At 51.6% G+C, this 24432-nt stretch overlaps 2 protein-coding genes across 2 annotated transcripts; both read right to left on the bottom strand.

Annotated features, from left to right (window-relative positions):
- Nucleotides 1–3004: 3004 nt before the first annotated feature.
- NHP2 (NHP2 ribonucleoprotein) lies at nt 3005–6058 on the bottom strand. The gene is made up of 4 exons (XM_034779130.1): nt 5873–6058; nt 5664–5733; nt 5303–5408; nt 3005–3494 (listed from the first exon to the last, which is right to left on the bottom strand). Exons 1-4 carry the CDS (start codon nt 6009–6011, stop codon nt 3369–3371), a joined length of 441 nt encoding a protein of 146 aa, XP_034635021.1. The 5' UTR covers nt 6012–6058; the 3' UTR covers nt 3005–3368.
- Nucleotides 6059–16892: 10834 nt separating this feature from the next.
- Nucleotides 16893–24124, bottom strand: LOC117881494 (bromodomain-containing protein 8-like). The gene is made up of 5 exons (XM_034778836.1): nt 24119–24124; nt 23268–23561; nt 22330–22812; nt 20218–20375; nt 16893–17007 (listed from the first exon to the last, which is right to left on the bottom strand). Exons 1-5 carry the CDS (start codon nt 24122–24124, stop codon nt 16893–16895), a joined length of 1056 nt encoding a protein of 351 aa, XP_034634727.1.
- Between the last annotated feature and the right edge of the window lie 308 nt (nt 24125–24432).

Below are 24432 nucleotides of genomic sequence, written 5' to 3'. Positions count from 1 at the left end.
ATGGTCAGTTTGTGACTTGTTTCCATCTTGTGTCTGCTCTCACTTCACTTGTCGTGGCCGCGTTGTCGGGTATCGTGGCAGATGCTTACAATTCCGGGGTAAGATTTTGCCTTTGTCTGTGCTCCTCTTTGGTCGCTGGTGCTTTGACTGGCCAGTGCCCATCTTGCCAATCTCTCACCAATCTTCTTTCCCAGACTCCTTAGTCGTCCTTTGTCCCATAGCTGCTGAGTATGCCGAAGAATCGGAGAAATGTGGGGATGGAAGGGACTTTGAGGCCATCAAGTCCAGCCCCCTGCGCTGAGACAGGACCATGCCTGGCAGGTGATGGTCCAACCTGCTTTTAAACCCTCGAATGCTGGAATTCCACAGCCTCCTCTGGAAGCCTAGTTAGGAAGTTTGTCCTAATATCTAACCTAAATCTCCCTTGCTGCAGATTAAGCCATTTCTTGTGATCCTACCTTCAGTGGACATGGAGAACAATTGATCCCTGTCCTGTTTGTAACAGCCCTTCACAGAGTGCAATCAGTGGTTTGTGGTCAGTTTCTACTTTGAAGCTACAACACTAGAGAAAGTAGTGAAATCATGTACATCCATACGCCAGACCTAGTGGCTCTCTATATGTATACAGCCTTTCTGCGGCTGTCACAGCCCTGGATGCATAAAAGACTGGCAACCAGTCAGTCCCCTGCCACACCCAGCCCTCCTTTAGAAGCATCGCTGCAGATGGGGCAAAATATCGCAGCACTGAAGCGGAAGTCCGAATGGGCTTTAAATCATTGACCAAGTGCCTGAATCCCGGCCATTTCTTATAGTCATGCTGGTTTCCAAATCACTGACATCATTTTCTGCTTCCATTTTTCTGTCCCTGCCCAATTTTAATTTCTGACCTTTGGCCTTGTTGATTTCACTATGGTATTCAGTCACGTGCTCCGTGCCTTTCTTTAGGGTGCTTTTGTGTACGTTCTGCTGCTTGGGATGTCAGAGCCATCACGCTTAGTAATCCTTCACAGACTCGCTTTCTGTTACGAGTGGGACACTCTGGTCTTTGAGTGTTTACAGTCCTGTGACAAATTCCTGTTTTCCCTTCGCTGTGTTCTTAGCCTGAACAGCTCGTTCCAAGTAACACGTTTTCTAGGGACACACTGAGCCTCAAACATTTTCATTATTTCTGCACCTTTCCTGCCTGCTCACCGTCTGCATGGGCTGCAGCGTGCACAGTTGGGGCTTCTGGGCCTGCCGCTGCTCATCTCAGCGCCATCGTTTGCTTTGCTGCCAGTGGCTTTCCTGCTTCCAGGCACTGCATGTCCACGGATTCTTAGCGCTGCGGCATTGCTGGCAGTTGCCCTGGGGCTGTAGCTGCCATTGTAATACCACCTCTCCCAGCTCACGGTGGCTGCCCTGCTGGTGAGCAGACGGTATCAAGGTAAAGGGCTGTGCCGCTGTGGTGCCATAACACAGGCACTTCCTACAGCAATGGCAGGGGTTTTCCTGTTGCCTAATTTACCTCCCTGAGCAGCAGGAATCAGGTTAATGGAACAATTCTTCTGTTGACCTAGCTGCATCTAGACCAAGGGTTAAGTTCGCCTGAGCTATGTACAGAAATGTTCTAGTGCCCTGTGTAGCTGCAGCCTGTGTGTGCCCTCGCTTGGGCTCCTTTGATTCTGCTCCAGAGGCAGTCTCCAAGGCTGCAGAGTGTACAGAAGTGGGGCATGATGGCTACCCCTGGAGCTCAGGGTGCTGGGGCTGTTCTGGGGGCAAGGCTGGCCTGGCCAGCAGGGACTGGGCTGTGAGCCTGGTGTGGACTCTGCAGTAGCGCTGCAGCCCTGTCTCCCCTCACCCATATCTGGCAGTGACGGCTGGAGTCCAGTAGTGATGGGGTCCAGCCTGTACATCCAGGATAGCTGCCAGTACCTGCTGCTACGAGCAGAGCAAGTGGTTGCTCATCCTTGTTTGTTTGCCCCCGTGGTTTTCAGATCTGGATCAGAGCGCTGTCTGAAGCGCTTCCAGGCACATGGAGCAGCTCCCTGCTGCTCCAGGGTAGGAGGTGCCCGATAGCTGGTCAGTACCTCACCCCTGGGCTCAGCAGCCCTCAGGGAGGGAATCTGTTGCTCTTTGGGCCCAGCTGAATGAGAGGCTGGGGTGGGTCATAACTCATTGTCATTCTAGGCTGTCCCCAGCCCCAGCCAGCACAGCAGTGGGGCACAGCGGAGTGGTGGAAGGAAAGGGTGGAGGGTTTTTTGCACCAACAAGGATAGAATCAACACAGGCGACAATGCTGCACAATCACCATATGCGTGGCTGACTGCAGCTCTGAGACCTCAGCCTCACTGCCTGTCAGACATCCCACATGCTGGAGTCATCTCCCCACCAGGGGGAAGGGGGGAGAAGAAATGCATACTAGTCCTCAATACCTCTCCACCCCCCCTCAGCGGGCTGGGCATAACCAAGGGTTGTGGGGACTGGTCACAAGCAGCTGCCCCCCAAGGGCTGGAGAGAGGAGTCCAAATTCCTCTCACCCCACTGATATTTTTGATGCAGAGAGAGGCCATCAGTCAGCCACGCGCCATGGCTGGGGAGTGCATGTTGCAGTAGGTAGGCATGGGTCCTGCCTTACATTCATTTAGCCAAATTCACTGTAGTCTTTTGTTCATTTAGCCCAGGCTCCACTTTGCCTCCTAACATGGGGTCCAAGCCCCAAACACAATGGTTCCCACCTAGCCATGGCTGGGCTTGACTGAAAGGGACACCAACCCTCTCTAGCCCCTTCTGCACCCAGCGCAATGGCCTCTATTTAGTCCAGGGCAAATGCTGGTGGACCAGAAAGAAAGCCGTTTCTGTGCTGTCAATGTCATTTCTACACAGTCATCCTTGTTCCTCCCCCACTTTCCATTATCCAGCCTTCAGGCCCAGCCCTGCTGGTGATGGCACATCAGCCGCCTGCTCAGAATGTAGCCTTAAAGCCAGGGTGCCTCCAACAGCGACTTTACTAACAACCCCACCAAACAGCTGTACAAAGACGTTTATTTCATCCACCACAGAACAGGTCTGACTCGCTGCTCATGGCTTGGGCTCGTCCCCCACAGGATTGCTAGCCTGTCCAGGAAGCCTGCTCTCCCCCCCCCTTCAAGGGGGAGGTTCATCACCATCTGCCCCCACCCTCAGCAGCTGCTACTCAGTTCTTTCAGAACAATTTTTTTTGGTTAAATGTAAAAAGCCCAGGGTCTGTGCAGCCCCCTCTCCCCCACACTGAGCCCCCAGCAAGTCGCTGCAGGACCAGCGCACGTTTCATTTTGTAAAGTCCTCGGAGGCCAGCGAATGTTGCTGGGGCAGCGCAGGCCCAGCCAGCCAGAAGCTCCAGAGCAGGCACTTCACAGGGGGACAGGAAGGGACACAACCTCCTCCCAACACTCCTCATATGCCTCCTGGTACTCCTCATGTGGCTTGATCATTATCACACAGGTTGGGCGCTTTGAGCCTCCAGCTGCTCCCAGATCCTGAACAAGAGGAAGAGGATATCAGGCATGTCCAGGAAAGCTGCTGGTGACCTCCATCAGCAGATAGCCCCACCCACTGGGGGGAGTGGGACCCCTACCACTCCTCTGGAGGAGAGCAGACCCCCTGCACTCCACCCCACAGGGAGAATATGGCTCCCCTGACCCTACAATCACCCCCACCCCCAAGTGACTGAACCACATTGTAAAGCAACCTTCCCACAGCTGAGCAGTCTCTCCCCCTCCCACCCCGCGAGGTTAGAGCAAGGGTTCCCAAACTTTTTGTGAGACAACCCCATTTGAATTATTTCCTCCTGGGACCCCCAGAGGGTACCGAGTACATCATTCTGAAGAGCAAAATGTCCTCCTCCACACAGCGTGACCGCATAGCTGTGCGGTGTGTTAGGTCATGCTGTGTTGAGGAAGCCATTTCATAGAACAAAATGGCATCATCAATGCACCGTGACCGTGCACACACCACAGAGGCGAGGTCACACTGTGCAGAGCAAGACAGCACCCGTTGCATAGGAGGGATTGCCAGGGTACGACCCCATTTGGGGGTCTGCTGTATTAGAGGGACTTCTCTTCCCCAACTCCTCTCCCAGCCTGTCCTTGCTGATCCAGGAATGTCTGGCCTCACAGGGCGCAGCTGTACTGTACAAGGATGGCACGAAGTCAGCAGGGCCAATGTCTTGCCGGGTCGAAGGCAGGTTAAAGCCCTAAGGATGCCAGCTGGAGATACCCCCTTAGAGACGATTGTGTAGGGCTCCCCTTGGGTTTTTTGTTTTGTTATTTGGACAATTTAAAGGAGCTGCCAGATGAGAACAGAACATCGCTATCTCCTGGCTGCAGCTGGGCAAATAATGCTTTAGGAACAAAGGGGAAAGCTCCTTTGGCCCATAGACTAGCGCACACTTCACAGGATTACCCCAGGCAGCTTAAAGCATTTGCCTGGCTGTGTTACCTCTGGCAAAATAATGGCTTCAGTGGTAGGCAGTGTCCCCTCTTCAACCCCACCCTTGAAGCAGGATGACAAACAGCCCGTAGAGCAGAGGTGGGCAAACTACAGCCCCTGAACTCGCATCCAGGGAGGCTAGCCCCCGGCCCCTCCCCTGCTGTCCCGGCTCTGGCTGGGCTATGAGCTTTTGCTGCTCTGAGCCGCATGGTAAGGGGGCAGGGAGGTTGGATGGGGGCAGGGGGTCCTGGGGGGCAGACGGAGCGGTTGGATGGGGGCAGAGGTTCTGGGGGGAGGGGCTGTCAGGGGACAGGGAACAGAGGGACGTTGGATAGGCATGGGAGTCCCGGGGGGCCTGTCAGGGTGTGGGTAGGGGTTGGGGCAGTCAGGGGAAAGGGGGGTTGAATGGGGGGGCTCAATCAGGAGACAAGGAGCAGGGGGGAGGGGTTGGATGGGTCAGGAGTTCTTAGGAGGGTAGTCAGGGGGTGGGAAGTGGCGGATAGGAGGCAGGGGCCAGGCTGTTTGGGGAGGCACAGCCTCCCCTACCTGGCCTGCCATACAGTTTTGCAACCCCAACGTGGCCCTCAGGCCAAAAAGTTTGCCCACCTCTGCCGTAGAGTGTCACTGCTAGGGATCCCTTAGCTCAAATGGGTGATTTTACAGAGTTGTGGGGGAGCAGCAGCAAAGACCTGGGTTTTATGCCCTGGGCAAGAGCTTCTTAGCACCAAAAAGAGAAAGGGGGGCAAAGGAAGCACCACCTAAGCCATCACTTGTTAGCCTGCTAGAATGTTTCATGCCCTCTTGGTGCCCAAGAAGGGTTGATTCCCACAACCCCTGAGAGCCCCCCCGACCTTACCGACTTGGAGGGGATGTAAGCATAGGGGAGGGACCTGTCTTCACACATGACGGGGATGTGGCAATAAACTTCAATGGGCAGCGTGTCTCCCGCAAGGACTATGATCCTGAAACAGCAGAGCGAGAAGACCGATCAGTAGCTGTAGAGGGAGATGGGAACACGGAGCGCTGAGGAGGTGATTGGTCACAAAGGGGGCCCGGCGCTGCTGCTGTCTCGTATCTGGCCATGGGGCACAGGACGAAGTGCTAAAGGCCGGTGCGGTGCGGTGCGGTGCGGTGCGGTCAGAGCCGAGTGCCCGGACAGCGCCTGTCTGGGCAGAGGCTGCAGCAGCTCCCGGGGCGCCAGGGCTGGTGGCTCTTACCCTTTCTCGCCCTTGTTAATGAATTTCTGAACTTCCTTCACTCCCCGCCGGATCTGCTTGTGTTTCGCCGCTGGAAGAGAAATACGAGGCCCTCAGAATACAGCCCGGGCTCAGCGGGGCTCCCGGCCCCTTTCCCCCGCTCCCCGGGCCCGTCCGCTGGCCTGTGTCCCGCCCCCCCGTGGCCTGCCCGGCCCCAGTCCCGGCCCCACCTTTCTTGACGCACTTGTAGAGCTTGCGGGTGAGCTTGCGGGAGGCCAGCGGCCGCGCGATCGGGTTCAGGTTCCCCAGCAGCTCCTGGTACGATCGCTCCGGCGCCGCTTCGGGCTCCGGCGCCTTCTCCCGAGCCATGATCGACAGACACGTGGCCCGCACCCCTGCCCCACTTCCGGGTGCGCGCAGAGCACCCTGGGAAGGACCTGGTTACAGACTCCGCCCGCCTCCATCCCAGCCAATAACAACCCTCCCCTTTGCCCCGCCCCCCACGTGCCCCGCCTGCCGGAAGGGAAAGGACGCGCGTGACCGTCCCGCCATTCTCAGAGACACGCGCCTGTTAGAGCCGCGTGCGCGCGCTTGTCCCGGGCCTCTTTGCCCCGCCCAGCCCGGGCTCCGGCTACCCCCCCCCCCCACAGCTGCAGCCCGGGCCACTGGCGGGGGGGGCCCGGTGCGGGCAGGGCGCGGCCCCAGGCGGGCCCGGTGGGAGGGGGCAGGGCGCGGCCCCAGGCTGAGAGAAGTGGCCCCGGTGGGGGGCCCCAGGCGGGCCCGGTGGGGATTGTGGGGGGCAGGGTGGGGCCCCAGGCGGGCCCGGTGGTTGTGGGGGGCAGGGAGGGGCCCCGGTGGTTGTGGGGGGGCAGGGAGGGGCCCCAGGCGGGCCCGGTGGTTGTGGGGGGCCCCAGGGCTAGACCGGGACCAGATTCCCTAACTTCTGGACACAGACGAGGCTTTTCACCAGAATTCAGGTTTCAGAGTAGCAGCCGTGTTAGTCTGTATCCGCAAAAAGAAGAACAGGAGTACTTGTGGCACCTTAGAGACTAACAAATTTATTAGAGCATAAGCTTTCGTGGACTACAGCCCACTTCTTCGGATGCATATAGAATGGAACATATATTGAGGAGATATATATACACACATACAGAGAGCATGAACAGGTGAGAGTTGTCTTACCAACTCTGAGAGGCCAATTAATTAAGAGGAAAAAAAAAAAAACTTTTGAAGTGATAATCAAGCTAGCCCAGTACAGACAGTTTGATAAGAAGTGTGAGAGTACTTACAAGGGGAGATAGAGTCAATGTTTGTAATGGCTCAGCCATTCCCAGTCCTTATTCAAACCGGAGTTGATTGTGTCTAGTTTGCATATCAATTCTAGCTCAGCAGTCTCTCTTTGGAGTCTGTTTTTGAAGTTTTTCTGTTGTAATATAGCCACCCGCAGGTCTGTCACTGAATGACCAGACAGGTTAAAGTGTTCTCCCACTGAGCCATTCACAAACATTGACTCTATCTCCCCTTGTAAGTACTCTCACACTTATTATCAAACTGTCTGTACTGGGCTAGCTTGATTATCACTTCAAAAGTTTTTTTTTTTTTTCTCTTAATTAATTGGCCTCTCAGAGTTGGTAAGACAACTCCCACCTGTTTATGCTCTCTGTATGTGTGTATATATATCTCCTCAATATATGTTCCATTCTATATGCATCCGAAGAAGTGGGCTGTAGTCCACGAAAGCTTATGCTCTAATAAATTTGTTAGTCTCTAAGGTGCCACAAGTTCACCAGAATTCAGGCATCAAGTCTGGACTCCAGCTTGTCACCCCAGCCCAGTCTCTCTGGCTCCTCAGCCCCTGCAGGGAGGACAGACTAAGGCAGGGAACAAGCCCTGAGGCGATGCAGAGCCGATCCCCCTTCCCGGGACGTTTCATGGCAGTAGCTGGTTGGGATAGGACCTCAGGGCTGAGCCTGGGGGGTGGGTTCCAGAAACTTCCCCCTGTAGCAGTTAAGGAGTTCTTTCTGGGGACAACTGTGTGAGATTACCACAACTTCACACACGAGATTTATTAAAAGCAGAGAACATGGAAATGAAAGCAGAGAAAAGGGTGGCTTTGCCCTGTTTACAAGCTGACCTAGAGTCCAAGTCAAAAATGCAGTTAAAAGCAAGCATACATATCCGCGATGGAAGGGTAAAAACATTTACAGAGCTGTTGTAACGATCCCCAAACCAAACATTACAAACCCAGGAAATTCAAGTTTAGATTACACTTAACACATTTGGATTTAAGGGCTGGAAATGCACCATTAAACAACCTTAACTCTGCCCTGTGGTGACATCATGCAATAGCCATATGATTATGATTAAGGCAGTTTAGTGTGTGAGACCTCAGATTAAACAGATTGTTAAAGGCCTTGTAGCTGTTTCCCCTCATGTCCTCATTACAGGGATTACGTTGTAGAAACAAAGAGCTGTAACAGACACCTTTCAAAGGCTTAAATGACCTTACTCAGAGCCTGCATTTCACAAACAGTCTGCACAGCTCTACCTCAGCCAATTTCAGTATTGTCCTTTCAACTATGCAGACGACATCATCGTCAATACACCCTCCCTTTCTCCACCGTGCTAAACGATGAATTAGGGACAGAGGTACAGACCCCATCACAGGTCTTAAAGGGACCAAGGGCTATACAGCTCCTTTCTTTGGGGACAGCATGTTTCTTTACTGCCCTGGGAAAGGTCCCCAAACCTGGGAACATCACCACCACCCCAGCCAAGGAAAGGGGCATCCAGCTCAGGGCGTGTGTGCCCAGCCCCACCCCAAGCCAAGGAAGGGGATGTCCTTTCCAGGGCAGAGGAGGCCCCAGGAATCTAGAAATTGCATTTAGTTTTTTTAATCCAGTTCCTGGCACCAAGGCGCAATAGCTGCCATTCTCATGCAATGTAAGAAATGGTTGCTAGTGCAGAGCTGGGGGAGGGTATTACCGCCCAAAACAGGCCCCTCATCTGACCATCTCTCTACCTCCTCCCAAAGCCCAGCCTCTCCTCTGAGCACAGGAGGGCCTCACCCAGCAGCTGAAGCTGCTCCAGGACGTCTTGCTGCATCTCCACAGCCATGCGGTGCACGTGATGGTCAGAGCTGTTATACATCACTGCATTCTGGAACATCAGCATGAGGTCGCGCTGGAATTGGGCCGTGGTCCAGATCTGGCCCTTGGACAGGCGCCTCTTTATGTTGGTTAAATCCATGGGTCTGGAAGGAGGCATGAAACTCAACTGTACATACCTAAGGACTCCCCTAACCTTGTCTGGATGGGGGTGGGCACTCTCTCCCTGAGATGGAGGTCTCCCTGCAACCCAAAACACTGGAATTCTTGGGCCCAATTCTCAAGAGGAAAATGTCAAGAGCTTAAGAAAGCTGGAAAGAAACTGTGGATTTGGGTGATATGTATCACATGGCTAATTAACTTGCCAAGCCACTAGCAATTATTTCTGAAAAAACAAATGTGACACTGAGCAGAAAAGGAAAGAGGCGTGATCCTGGTAATTAGTACCTGTCAAATCAACCCCAATTCCCTTGTGATTAAAAATGGCACATGTTAAGAAAAATATCTATAAAGAACAAGAATCTAATGGTGCCAGGGGAGAAAGCCATGGTGGTGAGGGGGCATGTTATAAGGACTAAATCTTATTTACTTTCTTTTGAAATCATTACAGAATTGATGGGTGAAGCGGGAGGTGGAAGAGGATGACCATGATTAGAAACGCAGGCCAGAAATAGAATAAGCTTCATCTTTAAAAAATGTACTTAATCCATCTGGGGGAAAAAGGATCTGAAACTCAGCTCCTCACTGGCAAGGGGAACCTTGCAAAACGGGAGTGATTGGGAGACTAAGGAGAGGGGAACCGCAAATGAGACAAGTTTACAACACAATATGACGATACAAGAACATCAGTGTGATTCTAGGCGGCATCAGCCTGTAACTGGCCCTCCCCATACAGCCCTGGAGCCTGCACTTGGCGTACTGCTGGCAGTGCTCGGCGCACATTACTAGAACTCCAGACAGACTGGAGGGAGCACAGAGAAGAGCAACCATACACTGAAGCAGTGAGGCGGTGAGAGTGCAAAACAAATCATGGACAAAAGGCTAGATTCACAAAGCGACTTTGGGTGCCTAAGTCCAACACCTAGGCACCACTGAGTGTCACAACAGAAGAGGTCACTCACTCTGTGCAGTAATTGTTGTTCTTTGAGATGTGTCCCCCTATGGGTGCGCCTCTTCAGGCGTGCAGGAGCCTCGCAAACCCTTGATCAGAGCTTTTCCATTAGCAGTGTATGGTCGGCCCACGCATGCACTCTGTACAACTTTGTGCTGCACACCGAGGGACTATAGGGCTGCACGGGTGAACTGCCCCCAGTTCCTTCTCTATCCGACTGGCCAAAAAAGAGAAGAAGGAGGGTGTGTAGTGGAGCACCCATAGGGGGACACATCTCAAAGAACTACCGTTGCTGTACAGGGTGAGTAACCTCTTCTTCTCCTCTGAGCAGTGTCCCTATGGGTGCCCCACTTCAGGTGCTTCCTGAGCAGTACCCCACAGGGAAGAGGGAGCTTCAGAATTGAGTCCAAGGCTGAAGCAGTACAGGAGAACCAAGTGCCACATCAGCGCTGACGCTGTGGACCAAGTGTTTAGACACGCTATACACTGAAGCCCAGTAGCAGCTCTGCATATCTCAGAGTGTTTTTGAGCAAAGCTGTGGAAGTTACCTGTGATTGGGCAGTAGGAGGCAGAGCACCACTTGCATTGTAGCAAGCAACCACATACCCAGAGCGCCATCTCAACAGTCTCTGGGTAAAGATGATGAAACACTTGGTCTTTCTGTGCTGGAGTCAGTCTAGGTGATTTCCAAAATAGCTTGATCCTATCTAGATAAAAGGCCAGTGCCCGTCTGGTATCTTAAGTATGAACAGAGGTTTCATGCTGAGATTTACGTCATTTGGGGAAAACACTGGTAGACGAATCCCTTAGTTAAGACGAAATCCAACAATACTTTAGGTAAAAATTTAGGGTGCAGCCATAAAAGGATCCAGACTTGAATATCCTGTGAGGAATTTGAGAGTCCAGCTCCCATTTGTAGTCCTGGGAGAAGTGCCAGCTGATCATATTGGCTGTGACATTCTGGATTCCAGGAAGGTAAACAATTGAGATATGAAGAAGTTACTCACCTTGTGCAGCAGCGATGGTTCTTCAAGATGTGTGTTCCCATGTGAGTAACTTCCTCTTCTTCAAGTAGTGTCTCTATGGATGTTCCACTGTAGGTGGCTCCCGAGCAGTATCCCGCACTGGAGGCTGGGGCTTCGGAGTTGAGTTTGTTATGGCTAATAGCACTAGTGGCCGTATCTGGTGTCTGACTGCAGCAGAGTCCCCCAGGATGGCATAGTGTTCTGCAAAGGAATGTGCAGGTGTCCAGGTAGCTGCTCTGCAGATTTCGGATATAGGGATACTCTTGGAGAAGGCAACGGACGAGGAAACCAATCTGGTAGCTTGTGTGTGGACTGTGGATGGAGGTGCTAAATTATTAATCTGATAACAGAGTTTGATACAGTTCAAGACCCATTTGGAGAGACTTTGAGCTGAAATTGATGTGCCTTTAGACCTGTCCATGATAGAGAGGAAGAGTCTCTGAGATTTTATAAAAGTTTTTGTCCTGTCCAAATAGAAGTCCAAGGCTCTCTTTACGTCAAGTGTATGGAGGATGGCTTCCCTGTTATCCTGATGAAGTTTGGGATAAATGTGAATGAGCTGGTTTATGTGAAATGCTCAAGTCACTTTGGGGGGGAACTTCAGATGTGGTCTGAGGGTGACTCTGTCAGGGAAGAATACTATGAAGGGGGGGATGTACCCTCAGAGCCACTATCTCCCCAATCCTTCTTGCTGAGGTGATGGCAATCAGGAACACCATCTTCATGAAAAGGTGAGTCAGAGAACAAGTGGCCATAGATTCAAAGGGTGGTATAGTCCTTTTAAAAGTAGACTGAGATCCCATTGTTAGGTAGGAAGCCTGGGTTGGGGAAAGAGATTTGCTAGCCCTTTGAGAAACCTCTTTGTCGTCAGGTGGGAGAAGATTGAGTACCCTGCTACTTGCAGGTGGAAGGTTGCAACTGCAGCTAAGTGTACTTTTAGGGAGTGAATAGAGTCCCGATTTCTTGAGATGCAGCAAATAGTCTAGGATTACAGGTAGAGTGGTTGTATCCAGAGTGACTCCTATGGGCTGGCACCAAATTCGAAATCTTGTCCACTTTTGTAGGTAAGTATGCTGGGTAGCCATTTTCCTGCTGTGTAATAACACTTCCTGTACCTCTTCAGCGCAATATGCTTCTATATGCTGGAACCATGAAGGAGCCAGGCTTTGTGGTTGAAGGGCTGCCTCCATTAGGAGAAGCTTAAGTCTCACTTCTCTAGCCTTTCTGGATCTGAGCTTCAGTGGTTGGCATATGCCACACTTATGTGGTTCTCTCCCAGACAGTAGATGCACTGAGAGTGTCCGTCAGTCACTGGGATAGATTCCTTGCAACTGAGACACTTCTTAAAGCCTGGTGAACCAGGCATACCCTGTCCATGGGGGTCCCCGGACGGCGAGTAGGGGAGTTGAAGAAAAGAAGTCTAAAATAAAATTTTGTGTTTTTTTGTAATCAAAGATAAAGGAATAAAGAAAAGAAAGGGAAAGTCCAAAAAGGTAGCTAAAATTAACAATTCTGAAGACATTAATGATCTGCTGACAGCTAAAACTCTAACAACGAGGAGTCCTTGTGGCATCTTAGAGACTAACAAATTTATTTGAGCATACGCTTTCGTGGCCTAGAGCCCATTTCATCATATGCATGAAGTGAAAAATACAGGAGCAGGTTTAAATACATGAAAGTGTTGGTGTCACTAGGCATTACCCTAGGTAATTCGGGGGGGGGTGGGGGGTGGAAGACCACGAGAGTTGATGAAGCCCCCCCGCTCTAGGCCAAAGTGAACCAAAGCCCCTCCATGTTAAACTTTACTAACCTCACAGGCCAGCAGCTGGAAAACGGTAGTAATAAGGGAAACCTACATGCTTCTAGCTGAAGAACAAAATAACTTGCAGAAGGGAACATTGCGAACAAGCTACACAGCCAAGGTTGTTTAATGTAACTGCTACAGAGGGAGGAAGGAGGGGAGGTAAGGAAGGAGGGGGGGAGGGAGGAAGAAAAGAATAAAAAGGGAAAAAGTGCTTGTATCAGGGCGTTTGATTTTAAACATGCTGGTCTCCTAGTGCCTATTCAGAGCTCTTGAATAAACTTTGTCTGCTTCTCCATCCTGGTGTGTTCATTGGCGTGAAGCACACCAGGCAACGAACCCCACTGTTGCCCCCCTCGGGCCCTCTGTGCCGGCAACAAAAGGATGGGGGTTGCTTTATCAAGTGTGAGGTCAGTCTAACGAGATAAATCAATTAACAGCAGGATACCAAGGGAGGAAAAATAACTTTTGCAGTGATAAGAGAGTGGCCCATTACAGACAGTTGACAAGAAGGTGTGACTAACAATAGGGAGAAATTAGTAATGGGGAAATTAAGTTTAGGTTTTGTAATGACCCAACCACTCCCAGTCTTTATTCAGGCCTAATCTGATGGTATCCAGTTTGCAAATTAATTCCAGTTCTGCAGTTTCACATTGGAGTCTGTTTTTCAATTTTTGTTGTTGAAAAATTGCCACTTTTAGGTCTGTTATTGAGTGACCAGAGAGACTGAAATGTTCTCCTACTGGTTTTTTAATGTTATGATTCCTGATGTCAGATTTGTGTCCATTTATTCTTTTACGTAGGGACTGTCCGGTTTGGCCAATGTACATGGCAGAGGGGCATTGCTGGCACATGATGGCATATATCACATTGGTAGATGTGCCGGTGAACGAGCCCCGGATGTTGTGGCTGATGGTCCTATGATGGTGTCCCTTGAATAGATATGTGGACAGAGTTGGCAACGGGCTTTGTGCAGGGTTTGGTTCCAGGGTTGGTGTTTTTGTTGTGTGGTGTGTAGTTCCTGGTGAGTATTTGCTTCAGGTTGGGGGGCTGTCTGTAGGCGAGGACTGGCCTGTCTCCCAAGGTCTGTGAGAGTGAGGGATCGTCTTTCAGGATAGGTTCTAGATCCTTGATGATGTGCTGGAGAGGTTTAAGTTGGGGGCTATAGGTGACAGCTAGTGGCATTCTGTTACTTTCTTTGTTGGGCCTGTCTTGTAGTAGGTGACTTCTCAGTACCCTTCTGGCTCTGTCAATCTGTTTCTTCACTTCACCAGGTGGGTACTGCAGTTTTAAAAATGCTTGATAGAGATTCTGTATGTGTTTGTCTCTGTCTGAGGGATCGGAGCAAATGCGGTTGTATCTTAGAGCTTGGCTGCAGACAATGGATTGTGTGATATGGTCTGGATGAAAGCTGGAGGCATGTAGGTAAGTATAGCGGTCAGTAGGTTTCTGGTATAGGGTGGTGTTTATGTGACCATTGCTTATTAGCATTGTAGTGTCTAGGAAGTGGACCTCTTGTGTGGACAGGTCCAGACTGAGGTTGATGGTAGGGTGGAAATCGTTGAAATCTTGGTGGAATTCCTCAAGGGCCCCCTTCCCCAAATGTGAAATAGTTGTGGGTGAGGACAAAGTCACAAAGTTCAGCCACCAGGTTTGCCATGACAATATCGGGGATACTGTTCTTGACGGCTTGTAGTCTATCTTTGTGTGGAATGTTGGTGTAGAGGGCTTCTACATTCATAGTGGCCAGGATGGTGTTTTCTGGAAGATCACCAAAGGATTGTAGTTTCCTCAGGAAGTCAGTGATGTCTCAAAGATAGCTGGGAGTGCTGGTAACGTAGGGCATGAGGAGAGAGTCCACATAGCCAGATAATCCTGCTGTCAGGGTGCCAATGCCTGAGATGATGGGGCATCCAGGATTCCCAGGTTTATGGATTTTGGGTAGCAGGAGAGTCAGAGGGTAATGGCCTATAGAATGTGGTGCCAGAGAGTTGTCTAGCAGCCTCTTGTTCGTATTCCGACCTATTCATGATGACGACAGCACCTCCTTTGTCAGCCTTTTTTATTATGATGTCAGAGTTATTTCTGAGGCTGTGGATGGCGTTGTGGTCTGCACAACAGATTGGACTTCTACATAGAGTGCGTCCGTCGACATGCACAATCTGAAATTGTGGAAAAGCACGTCATGCACGTCGATGGAAACACTCTATGTAGAAGTCCAGTCTGTTGTGGAAAAGCAGCATCACTTGCCCATAACCTTAGCCATTACCCTCTGACCCCACTGAGGATTACCAAAAGAAACTACACCATCTGCTCAAGAAACTCCCTAAAGAAGCACAGGAACAAATCTGCACTGACACAGCCTTAGAGCCCCGAACAGGGGTATTCTACCTGCTACCCAAAATCCATTAAGGGCTCGAGAGGCACATGCGCGCCTGAAGTGGAGCACTCATTAGGACACTACTCAAAGAACCACTGCTCTGCTGCTGACTAACCCGGTAGGCACCTAAGTTTCTGCTGGTGGGGATGTAGGTCCTGACACTACCAAGCTCCTTGGCCCTCTAGCACACACCTAAGCCCCAGCAGGATTCTCCCGCAAGGCACTCCCCTACCTATCTCAATGTGGTAGGTGTGCTTTGAATATGCCTACCCTACACAAAAGACTGCTGGGGTAAGAGTTTTTTGGGCAGGTTGGCTGGTACAGGTATCCCAAGAGCTCAGAGGTTAGGCCCTCACCTGGAATGTGGGAGAGGTAGGTTCAAATCCGTGTGCCAAGAAATTAGACATACAAATTAGAACATTGCAAGCCGGAGAGATTGGGAGACCCACCCCCAAACAGTGAGTAGCCCAGCAGTTAGGGTGCTCCCCTGGGATGTGGGAGATCCAGGCTTGAATCTCCATGCTGCCTGATTTGGAGCTGTGACTTGAATCCTGGACCCTATAGCGCAGGTGAGAGCTATCACTACTGGCCTATTGGCTACAAGGGGTGTGTGTGTTTCCCTTTATCTTCCCCCACCTGCCACCTTGCCTGCTGGTTCCTGGAGGCCACAGCGGGGGATGGGGCTAAGAACATGATAACAGCTTCAAAGTATTTGAAGGGTGTAAACCCGCAGGAGGAAGTGGGAGTATTTTAGGTGGGCCAAAGGTGCGACATTTCAAAAAGGAACATGGATGCTGAAAGGCAAAATGGAGGCTGTATATAAGAAAAAGTTTCTGGAGAGTTGAACTCACAACCCTGGGTTTAGCAGGCCAATGCTCAAACCACTGAGCTATCCCTCCCCCGCCTATTCAGGGAGAGTCTCCTTGGGACAGCTGGGGCAGGATGGGAGCCCCACCGCTTTGGACTAAGCCTTGGAGAAGACACTGTAGGGAACCTTCCCACCCTGGTCTCTAATGGGAGGCAGATACCATGGTGACGAGCATAGGATAGATGACACAAAGTTGTCCCATAGCTTTTTCCTCTCTACATGCTGGGGCTCTCGGAAGGTGGAGGAAGCAGATGAAAATGCTTTAGAGCAGCCTTCCTACCTTCTCACCACATCCTTGTACCCAGGAGCCTGCTTGTCTGACACTGGCTTCAGGAATGGGCCACAGTACCTAGAAGGACAAGCCCAAAGAGACAGGAGAGAATCAGGTTTGTCCCCCACTGTTCACGTGACTCTTGAAGAGGGGGCAGCAGGCCCACTATTCCTCTTCCCTGGCACCCATGAAGGCTGATGTGGGGCCAGTGACTAGCAATCCCCAAGGGAAATACGGGAAGGATGGCAGGAAACCTCGGAGTCCACTGTTGGTGGTCACTAAGGCAGGAATCTGAACTCATTCATTCCTGCTACAGAGACTGGTGTGGGTGAACCCAGCGAGAACTGACCCATTTTACTCTTGCCCTCATGGAAGGGCCCTGGGGCTAGAGTTAGGGACAGTGTGGACAGGGGCCATGCAAGTTTCACTCCCAGCTCTGCTGCTGCCCCTCAATCCCAATCTGCAGCCCCTCTGCTATTCTAGCCCTGGACTTCTCTCCCACTCCCCCCAGCTCTGCCACTGCCCTCAGCCCCCAGCCCCCTGACACTTCAGTCCTGCTCCCCACACCTCAGCTCTGGTGGTTCCCCTCAGTTCACAGATTCAAAAAGTCCAAGGCCAGAAGGGACCATTGTGACCTTCTAGTCTGACCCCCTGTATAACACAGCCCAGAGAACTTCCCCCAGATAATTACGAGCTGTCCCCCAGAGATACACACCTGTGGCTGGCTATCATCTTCCAGATGGACAGCAGTGTCTTTTTGAAAAGCAAATGTCGCAGTGGGTTAGCACAGCTGAGTGGCACCCTGCACAGAGGAGAGGTTATCAACTCATCATGCCAGATAAGGAGCAGGGGGATGTACTGCCACTGCTGGCCTCCAGGACACTCAGGAGGAGGGAAGGTCACTGCTCTTTAGCTTGTGGTCTAAACAAAACACCTTCCAGGTAGCTACAGGGCAAGTCTCCCCATCACGGCTCTATGGGGAAGTATTTCCCAAGCCACTTTGTTTGGGTCCCTCCAGAGACTCTCATTTTGGGGTTCAGCTCAGTCGCAACAGCTGCCATTGGACCCACAACTCTCAGGCTAGAACAGGTCTTTGGCAATGGCTCAGTGATGGCAGAGCCACCAAGGCACCATGTGATGCAATGTGCGGAGTTTACTAAAGGCACAAAACCTGGGGAGAAGTCACTGAGCTCCTGCTGGAGCCGTGGGACCAGGTCTCTCTCTCGGTCTGGTGGTGGAAGGTCTCTTTTGCTCAGATCCACAAAGGGACTTTCGGCACTGCTGTGATCCACACAACTCCTGCTCAGCGGCTATCTAACCCTCTAGGCGCCTAAACTCACCAGGTTGTAAAAGTTCCCTCAGCACGGAAGTTTCTGCCTCTGGGGATGAGCTCTGCTGCCTCAGGCAGGTGTCTGGAGGCCCATCTCATGTTTAAGCCTCAATGAAATCCTCAAATGGATGGAAACAGGCACTCCTCTGTTTAGCTTGCCTGCAGGGCCCAGGCTGGCAGGCATGCTCAGAGCATGGCTGCCCTGCACATCATGGCCAGGAGGGAGAGGGTAATAGCCTCTCTTATGGCCTTTAGCTTAGTGGCTAAGGTACGCACCTCGGAGGTGGGAGACCCAGTTTCAGTGCCCCTTTTTACTTGGTGAAGCAAAGGGCTTTGCTTTCAGGTAAAGCCCCTCACCACTGGCCTGTCGAAGAGCCCAAGGTAGGAGTCTCTCAATCTCTCTGTTGAGGCCATTACACTTTTTATTAATGAATTAAATATGTATGACATCAGAGCACAAGTGAGCATGACTCTGTAGTCCAGGGGTAAGGGCCCCTATCTGATGAGGGAATCCCTCTTCATTCTTTAGAGTGGGGACAGAACAGGGATTTCCCACATCCCAGGGAGTACCCTGAGATTAGAGGTTTTGTTAGATCTGCTCTAGGAAGCATTTTAGGAAGTTCTCTCGTTAATTTGTCATGGCGCTATGCAGCAGGTCAGACTAGATTATCACAGTGGGGCCTTCTGGCCTTGGAATCTCTGACCCTATAAGGAAGGTCTAAGCCACTGACTCCAGGAGAGGGCTCCTGGCTGTGGATCGCAAGCAGAGACAAGGGCCTCCCAACACCCTGGATTTAGGAACTGAATGCTGTGAGAGGGGCGGGGCTTAGGATACTTCCCTCTCCTCAGCCTCTCCCATTGGCCAGTTTAGGTGGTGCCTACATAGTGTGCTGATGTTCTGTGGATCCAGTAGCGGGGTAATCACCCGCTCCTGCCCGGGAGGGGTTAAAAGTAGCCCTGGAGAGGGCTGTGGCAGGGAAAACAGCTAATAGGCTGATTAGGGAAGCAGCCACAGCTGGGCCACGCCCCAATCAGACCTCAGCTGGCCCTATATAAGAGGCTGGGAGCCAGGCGCTCAAGAGTCTCTCTCTAGCTGTAGAGGGAGATGGACCTGAGCAGAGTACCAAAGTGGAGCAGGGCTGGGGACAAGCTGAGGAACTGGGGAGGCTCCAGCCTGGGGGATGCAGAGGGCAGCCCAGGGGTAGGCAAAGGCAGCAGGTCCAAATCCAACCTTGCCGGTGATGAGTAGGCTGATACTGCAGTCTGCCCCAGGGAGCGCGGGCTAGACAATGACTGGCAGTAGCCGTATACTGAGGCGAGGTGGGGATAAGGGGTGGGGGTTCCCCTGGGAGGGGAAACCCTGAGACAAAGGGGTTACTGCCAAGGGGCAGCACCCCAGATAACAGGGCATCTGGTCTGGGAGGGACATGGGGGCCAAAGGGCAGAAGGACACCAGCCTGCAGAGGGCACTCCGGAGGCTGGACGAGCTAATTCCCAGATACAACCAGCAGGAGGCGCCGCAGGGCTGAGTCCCGCATCGTTACAATCCCATTCTTAGGCTCCTCATTGTATAGGGACCCTCGGCACCCAATCCAGGCTTTGTGGGTTCCAATGCTATTCTAGGCACCTAAACATTAGTTGTTGCAATGTCTAAGTCCCTTTGTGGATCTAGGCCTTGTCCCTGCTGCAGCCCTCCAGTTCCCATGTTCCATCCCACGGCCCTACATCATACCTAGCCTCCTGCTCCCCAAGTGCACAAAACTCACGTGGGAGTCTATGAGATGGCGGCCTGTCACATTAAGGATGTCTGGGTCCTTGTGCTACAAGTGTGGGAATGGCTGTGAAATGAATGAAGCAGGACAAGGAGTCCAGTCTTTTGTCTTTCTCTCTGCAGAATGAGACGCTCTAATCAGTGTGAATATCCCCATAAGAGGAGGCAGTGATGGCTCTGACCAGTGGGTGTCCGGTATGCAGTGTTAGTACAGTTAGACCACTACTAAGTCACAGTGTAGCAAACTGGTGATCAGTCAGGACTTGAGGCACAAGAAGACACAGGGTTATAGGTAGCAATCCTAGAAGGTGAGGTGAGCTGAATCAGGGCAGCTCTGAGGAGAGGCCAGGAAGCTGGGTTCAGGACTGGGCAAGAAGCCACAAACCACACTGGAGCAAAGGGCTTTATTGTGGTGACTTTTGTTCTCGTTCCTGTCCTGAAGGGATAAAATAAAATCTATGTTCTGCTGCATCCTTTTCTTTGGAAAGCCAAACTAGCTTCTCCGGTGTGTAACAGAGTCTCTGTCACACACACTCTCCCACCCTCCCCATGGCAGGGCTGGCTTGGCTGCCTCAGCACATCTCCACCTGGAAGTGGGACTGGACTCTTGTGCCTGGCAGAGCATGCCAGGTAACTCCAAAAGAAACACTGGGGTTTCCCGTACATTTGGTTCCCACCCGCCCAATTTCACTTTACCTGCATTAGGACTAGCATCCAAAGGTTAGAAGCTCTATCGCCATCCAGGCAGCCAGGGCCCTCTCCTTCCCTTTCCCTGGTGTTCGCTCACCTTCCCTGAGATGACCCCCCCTCCATGTACATGCTCTCTGTCTTGGGCCCATGGAGACATGCAGGTGGAGCGAAGGGGCCACAGCATCAGCAGCACCTACCAGACCCAGGGCTGCACTACTCACAACTGTGAGGAGGCTGGGCTCATGAGACTGGAGTCCACCAGGGACGCTCTAGAAGGGCTGCAGCTAGCGCTGTCGTAATGTGGGAAGAGATCGTTGTCTTCCTCCAACAAGTGGCTCTCGCCCTGAGCATGGTCTTTAGGCTGCTCCAGAACATCAGCCTGGGAACAAACAGAAAGGAGGAATAATGCCTGCAGGGCTGGGTACCTCAGTGACAGACCAGCGGGAATCCCCCAGTAAGGGGCCAGGCTTGTTGCATGTGCCCTTATTACAGCCAAGCTTCAAGGCAGGGCCTTCATGGTCTCCTGGAAACTGTTCTAGCGGGTGGGCAGAAAGGGAGCCTCCAACCTGTAGGAGAGCTGTGCTGAGCTGTGAGTCTCCCCCTGTGCATCTGACACTCACTTTCAGCCTTTCAGACCAGTGAAGACTGGTGGCCAATATCCCCTCACCACACCTTCCTCGTGTTACCAGAGCTCAGAGAGTGATCACACTCAGTCCATCAATGAGGCAGTCCCCAAAGAACAGCCCAGATGGATGTTACCTTCCGCTGGTCAGTCTAGAAACTAGGAGTGGCGTACAGGGGAGGTCCAGGGATAGAAAAGAAGCAGAATGATTGGTTGCTAACAGAGTTTAGCAAGGGAAGGGGCCTGACCAGTAGCAAAAAGAAAATGGCTATGGAGGGAAAACTGTGCCATAGGGTGTTTGTGTGGTCTCTTGACCCAGGTTTGAGCTGGTTCCTGCTCTGGAGGAAAAGGTTGGGGGCTTAGATAACCGCTTCAGTCACCAAGAAAGGCCATGCTGGTACTGAAAGGGAGGCAGCAGACACATGGCAGGGGGAGATGATGATGTACTAGTTGCGGAAAAGGAAGATGGGAGGATGTGGTAACTAAGGCACGTGGTCAACAAGGAAACGGGTACCAGTACCTTGGCAAGGAGGGACAGCAGGCCAAGGGGGCTGTAGCATAACTAGTGATCAAGAAGCTACTAAAAGAGCCCACCAGGAAACAGATCTGATCCTGATTAGTCAGAGAACAGTGAGGTCACTGGCCTGCAGCCCACAACGGAACCCTGAACTTTGCTGACCCTGATCGTGCACAGACAGGAAGGCTTCTCAAAATGCATGGGCCCTCTCCTCTACAGAGCCGCTTGCACTCCCAGAGTCAGGGCGGTCACACCTCAGGAAGTTCTGAACACCATAAAAGAATCTAGACTCAAGATGTGTGAATCTGAGCCAAAACTTTCCTGGCTGTTGGAAGAGAGTCATGGGCCACTCCTGACCAAAAGAGCCAATACCAAATTCAGGGAAGGAATCTTCCCTTCCTCTTTCAAACTTGCAATAGTCCAACCAACACTGAAGAATCTCATCCTGGATACATGAGTTCTAGCCAACTACCAGGATCAGGATCCACACCAAACCTTCGGTTCCTGAGCAAGCTCTCAGAGAAGCTAACCAAAGGCCAACTACAAGCTCACCTAGGATCACAGGAATCGCTATATTGGATCAAACCCAAGATCCATCTAGTCCACGGTCCATATAGATCAGAGAGAAGTGTTACTTAGGGTGCTAACTAGGAGTGGTGGATTGACTTAGAACAGGGCACCTTGGAAAGTGCCAGAGGGTGAGATTTGAGGCTGTGGAACAGGCTCCCCAGGGAGATGGAGGGCTGCTCCATCAGATGGGACTTTGGAAACTGGACCGAGTCCTGGAGTTACATTGCCAGGACACCCTTGACCTGACTGTACAGGAGAAGCAGGTGGACCCGCAAAGGCATTTTTCATCTCTCGTATCTGACTCTGTGACATGGCAAAGCAAAGAGTTTGGCCACAGATAGCAAGGGCACTGTCCTATCCAGCATTATCTTTTATTACAGTAACACCTAGAGGTGTGAAACTGAGATGGTCTGGCCTGAGCCCTGCATGGACACACAGGAGACAAAGAATTGAATACAGAAGACAAAGTAAGGATCATTATCCCCATTTTACAGATGTTGAACTGAGACCCAGAGAGATTCAGTGACTTGCCTGAGATCACACAGGCAGTCTGAAAGGAACCCAGGTCTCTAGAATCCCAGTCCAAAGACTTAACAACAAGAGTAGGTGCTTTCATGCATTTACCTTCACACTGCCTGGGAGCGCCTCCTCCAATGCACTCATGTCTGAGGAAGTCTCATCCAGAAGCAGCTTCCTGTTCTTCTCTTCCTTCTCCAGTTCTCCTGCATTCTCCACTGGAAACTGCAGCTCCCTCTGCTCTCTTGAATCCCCTTCCTTCCCTCCTGGCACCTGGGGCTTTCCTGTCTCCTCTCCTAGAATCTGCTGTTCCTCAGCTTCTCCAGCCTCCCAGCCCAGGACATGCAGCTCTTGTGAGACCTGTGGTACCCACTCCTCCTCCACCTCTCTTCCTGGGACGTGCAGTTCCCCAGCCTCTTCTATCAGGAGCTGCAGCTGCTTTTCCTCCTCACTTGGGACTAGTGGTCCCGCCACTTCTTCCTTGAAGCTTAGGACTTCCCTTTCCTCTTGCTGCCCAGAGCCACAGAAAGCCCAGTGATTTTGTCCAGAGTCTGTGCCACTAATGCAGAGGGGTTCCATGAGGTGGGTCACCTGTAACACAGAGCAATTTATTACCAACTTCAAACTACGAGAGCACGAGTGATTAGGAGGAGGGAGGGATCAGCAGCACGAACCCCATAGGGCTCCTCCATTTCAGCCGCTTTTTCACCTTCAGGGACTTCTAATAAAGCATAGTGTCTAAGTCAAGAGCCTTATTAAAAGAGCGTCAGCCCATCGCCTTTTAAATGGTCAGCTCTACATCAGGATCAGGAGCCCCATAGGCAAGCCAACCAGCCAACCACCGTGCGCTCTTTAAATATGGCAAAGACTTGGACTTTCCTTTGAGAATACAATCATTCATATAACAGGGCTCTAGGGGTCTCTGTTGCTCCACACTAACAGTTATACATGGCAGAGATGCTCAGAGCATCAGTGTTTCCAAGGCATTGTTCTAGAGGGATGGGTCAAGCAGGCTCTTCTCCTGCTACCCACTGCAGCAGCCCTACCTCCAAGAGGAACTGCAGAAGACTGTCTTGTTCACACTGTCCTGCCTCTTCCTGGAGCTCTTCACTGCCATCCTCCCATACCAGAGGTTCCCTGGATTCCAGCCTGCGATCCTCTTCTTCTTGACTGCTTTCCTCTTGTTCCTCTACAGCAGCCTCTTCAGTCATCCTCCAGCTCCCCACCTCCAGCTCCAGGCTGGAGTCCCAGGAGCTGCTGAGAGACAGGCAGCCACTGCTCTTCACAGACTCAATGGGAGACTCTCTATTGGACTCCAACCACAGCCATGCACGACCCATCTGCAAACACACAGAAGGGGACAGGTAAAGCCATTAGTTTACAAACTAATCCCAAACTGCACAGACTCCAGCTCATTCCCTTGCATGCTCAGAAAGCCAAACACTGGAAAAGTCACATTCAGAGCAGAATCTACTTCTGAGTCCAGATGTCACAGCCTATTTTCTGCTGCAATCAAAGGCCCCCACTGCACCACAGAAACTGTAATCTCTGAGTGACTGAACCTAGGTTTTTATACTACACTCCTCTCTGGCATCTCAGCACCCAACCCATGAGGGCACTCATCCTACTGCGCTCAGAGAGGACTGGGCAGGAATGCAGCTTGCACCTTTGTCTTGTACAGAAGGGGTGCACTTTGGAGTCTCTTATTAGATGGAGAAGGTGGGGTCATCTGTGCCAGCCCTACGGGAGTTAAAACAGAGAAAACATAACCACCCGTTTGTACTCCATTGGGGGAGAATCTTATGGGCACTTTAAGAAGATGAAAATATTAGAGCTATTTTGAAAAGGTGAAAAACCATTTCTTCAGATTCTCCTCAACAGCACAGACCCTGCTCACTTGCATGGTGTAAATCCTGTATCATGCCAAAGAAGTCCATGGAGTTGCTCCAGATTCACATTAGGGTAACAAACAGGACTAGCCTATCCTCAAACCCTGAATCCTTGCCATGTAATTTTGACCTGACAGTCCATCAGAAAAACACTCCCTTCTAAGCTCTTCTGGAGGGACCCTATACCAATGCAAAGCAGCCACAGCTCCCACTCGCTGCTCTAGGCACTGGCAGTGCTCACATTCTGCAGGCCAGGCCCATGCACCCATCATGCCGTGTGGCCTTGGCACCAGGAAAGCTGTTTGTTTACTTTCTGGAGATG

Source organism: Trachemys scripta, chromosome 8, assembly GCF_013100865.1.
Source record: "Trachemys scripta elegans isolate TJP31775 chromosome 8, CAS_Tse_1.0, whole genome shotgun sequence".
Lineage (NCBI taxonomy): Eukaryota > Metazoa > Chordata > Testudines > Emydidae > Trachemys > Trachemys scripta.
Note: the sequence above shows the minus strand (reverse complement) of the source record. Positions and strands in the feature narration are given on the sequence as shown.

Bases quoted from the DNA above. Each gene is read 5' to 3' on its own strand.
- NHP2 (XM_034779130.1), bottom strand. From the start codon at position 6,011: ATGGCTCGGGAGAAGGCGCCGGAGCCCGAAGCGGCGCCGGAGCGATCG. The intron at 5,734-5,872 runs GTGGGGCCGGGA...TTTCTCTTCCAG, and splicing joins CTACAAGTGCGTCAAGAAAG to CGGCGAAACACAAGCAGATC. The intron at 3,495-5,302 runs GTAAGGTCGGGG...CCTCTTGTTCAG, and splicing joins CTTACATCCCCTCCAAGTCG to GATCTGGGAGCAGCTGGAGG.
- LOC117881494 (XM_034778836.1), bottom strand. The intron at 22,813-23,267 runs GTAGGGCTGCTG...TCTGTGTTACAG, and splicing joins TTCTGCAGTTCCTCTTGGAG to GTGACCCACCTCATGGAACC. The intron at 20,376-22,329 runs GTAAATGCATGA...GTTTGTTCCCAG, and splicing joins CGCTCCCAGGCAGTGTGAAG to GCTGATGTTCTGGAGCAGCC.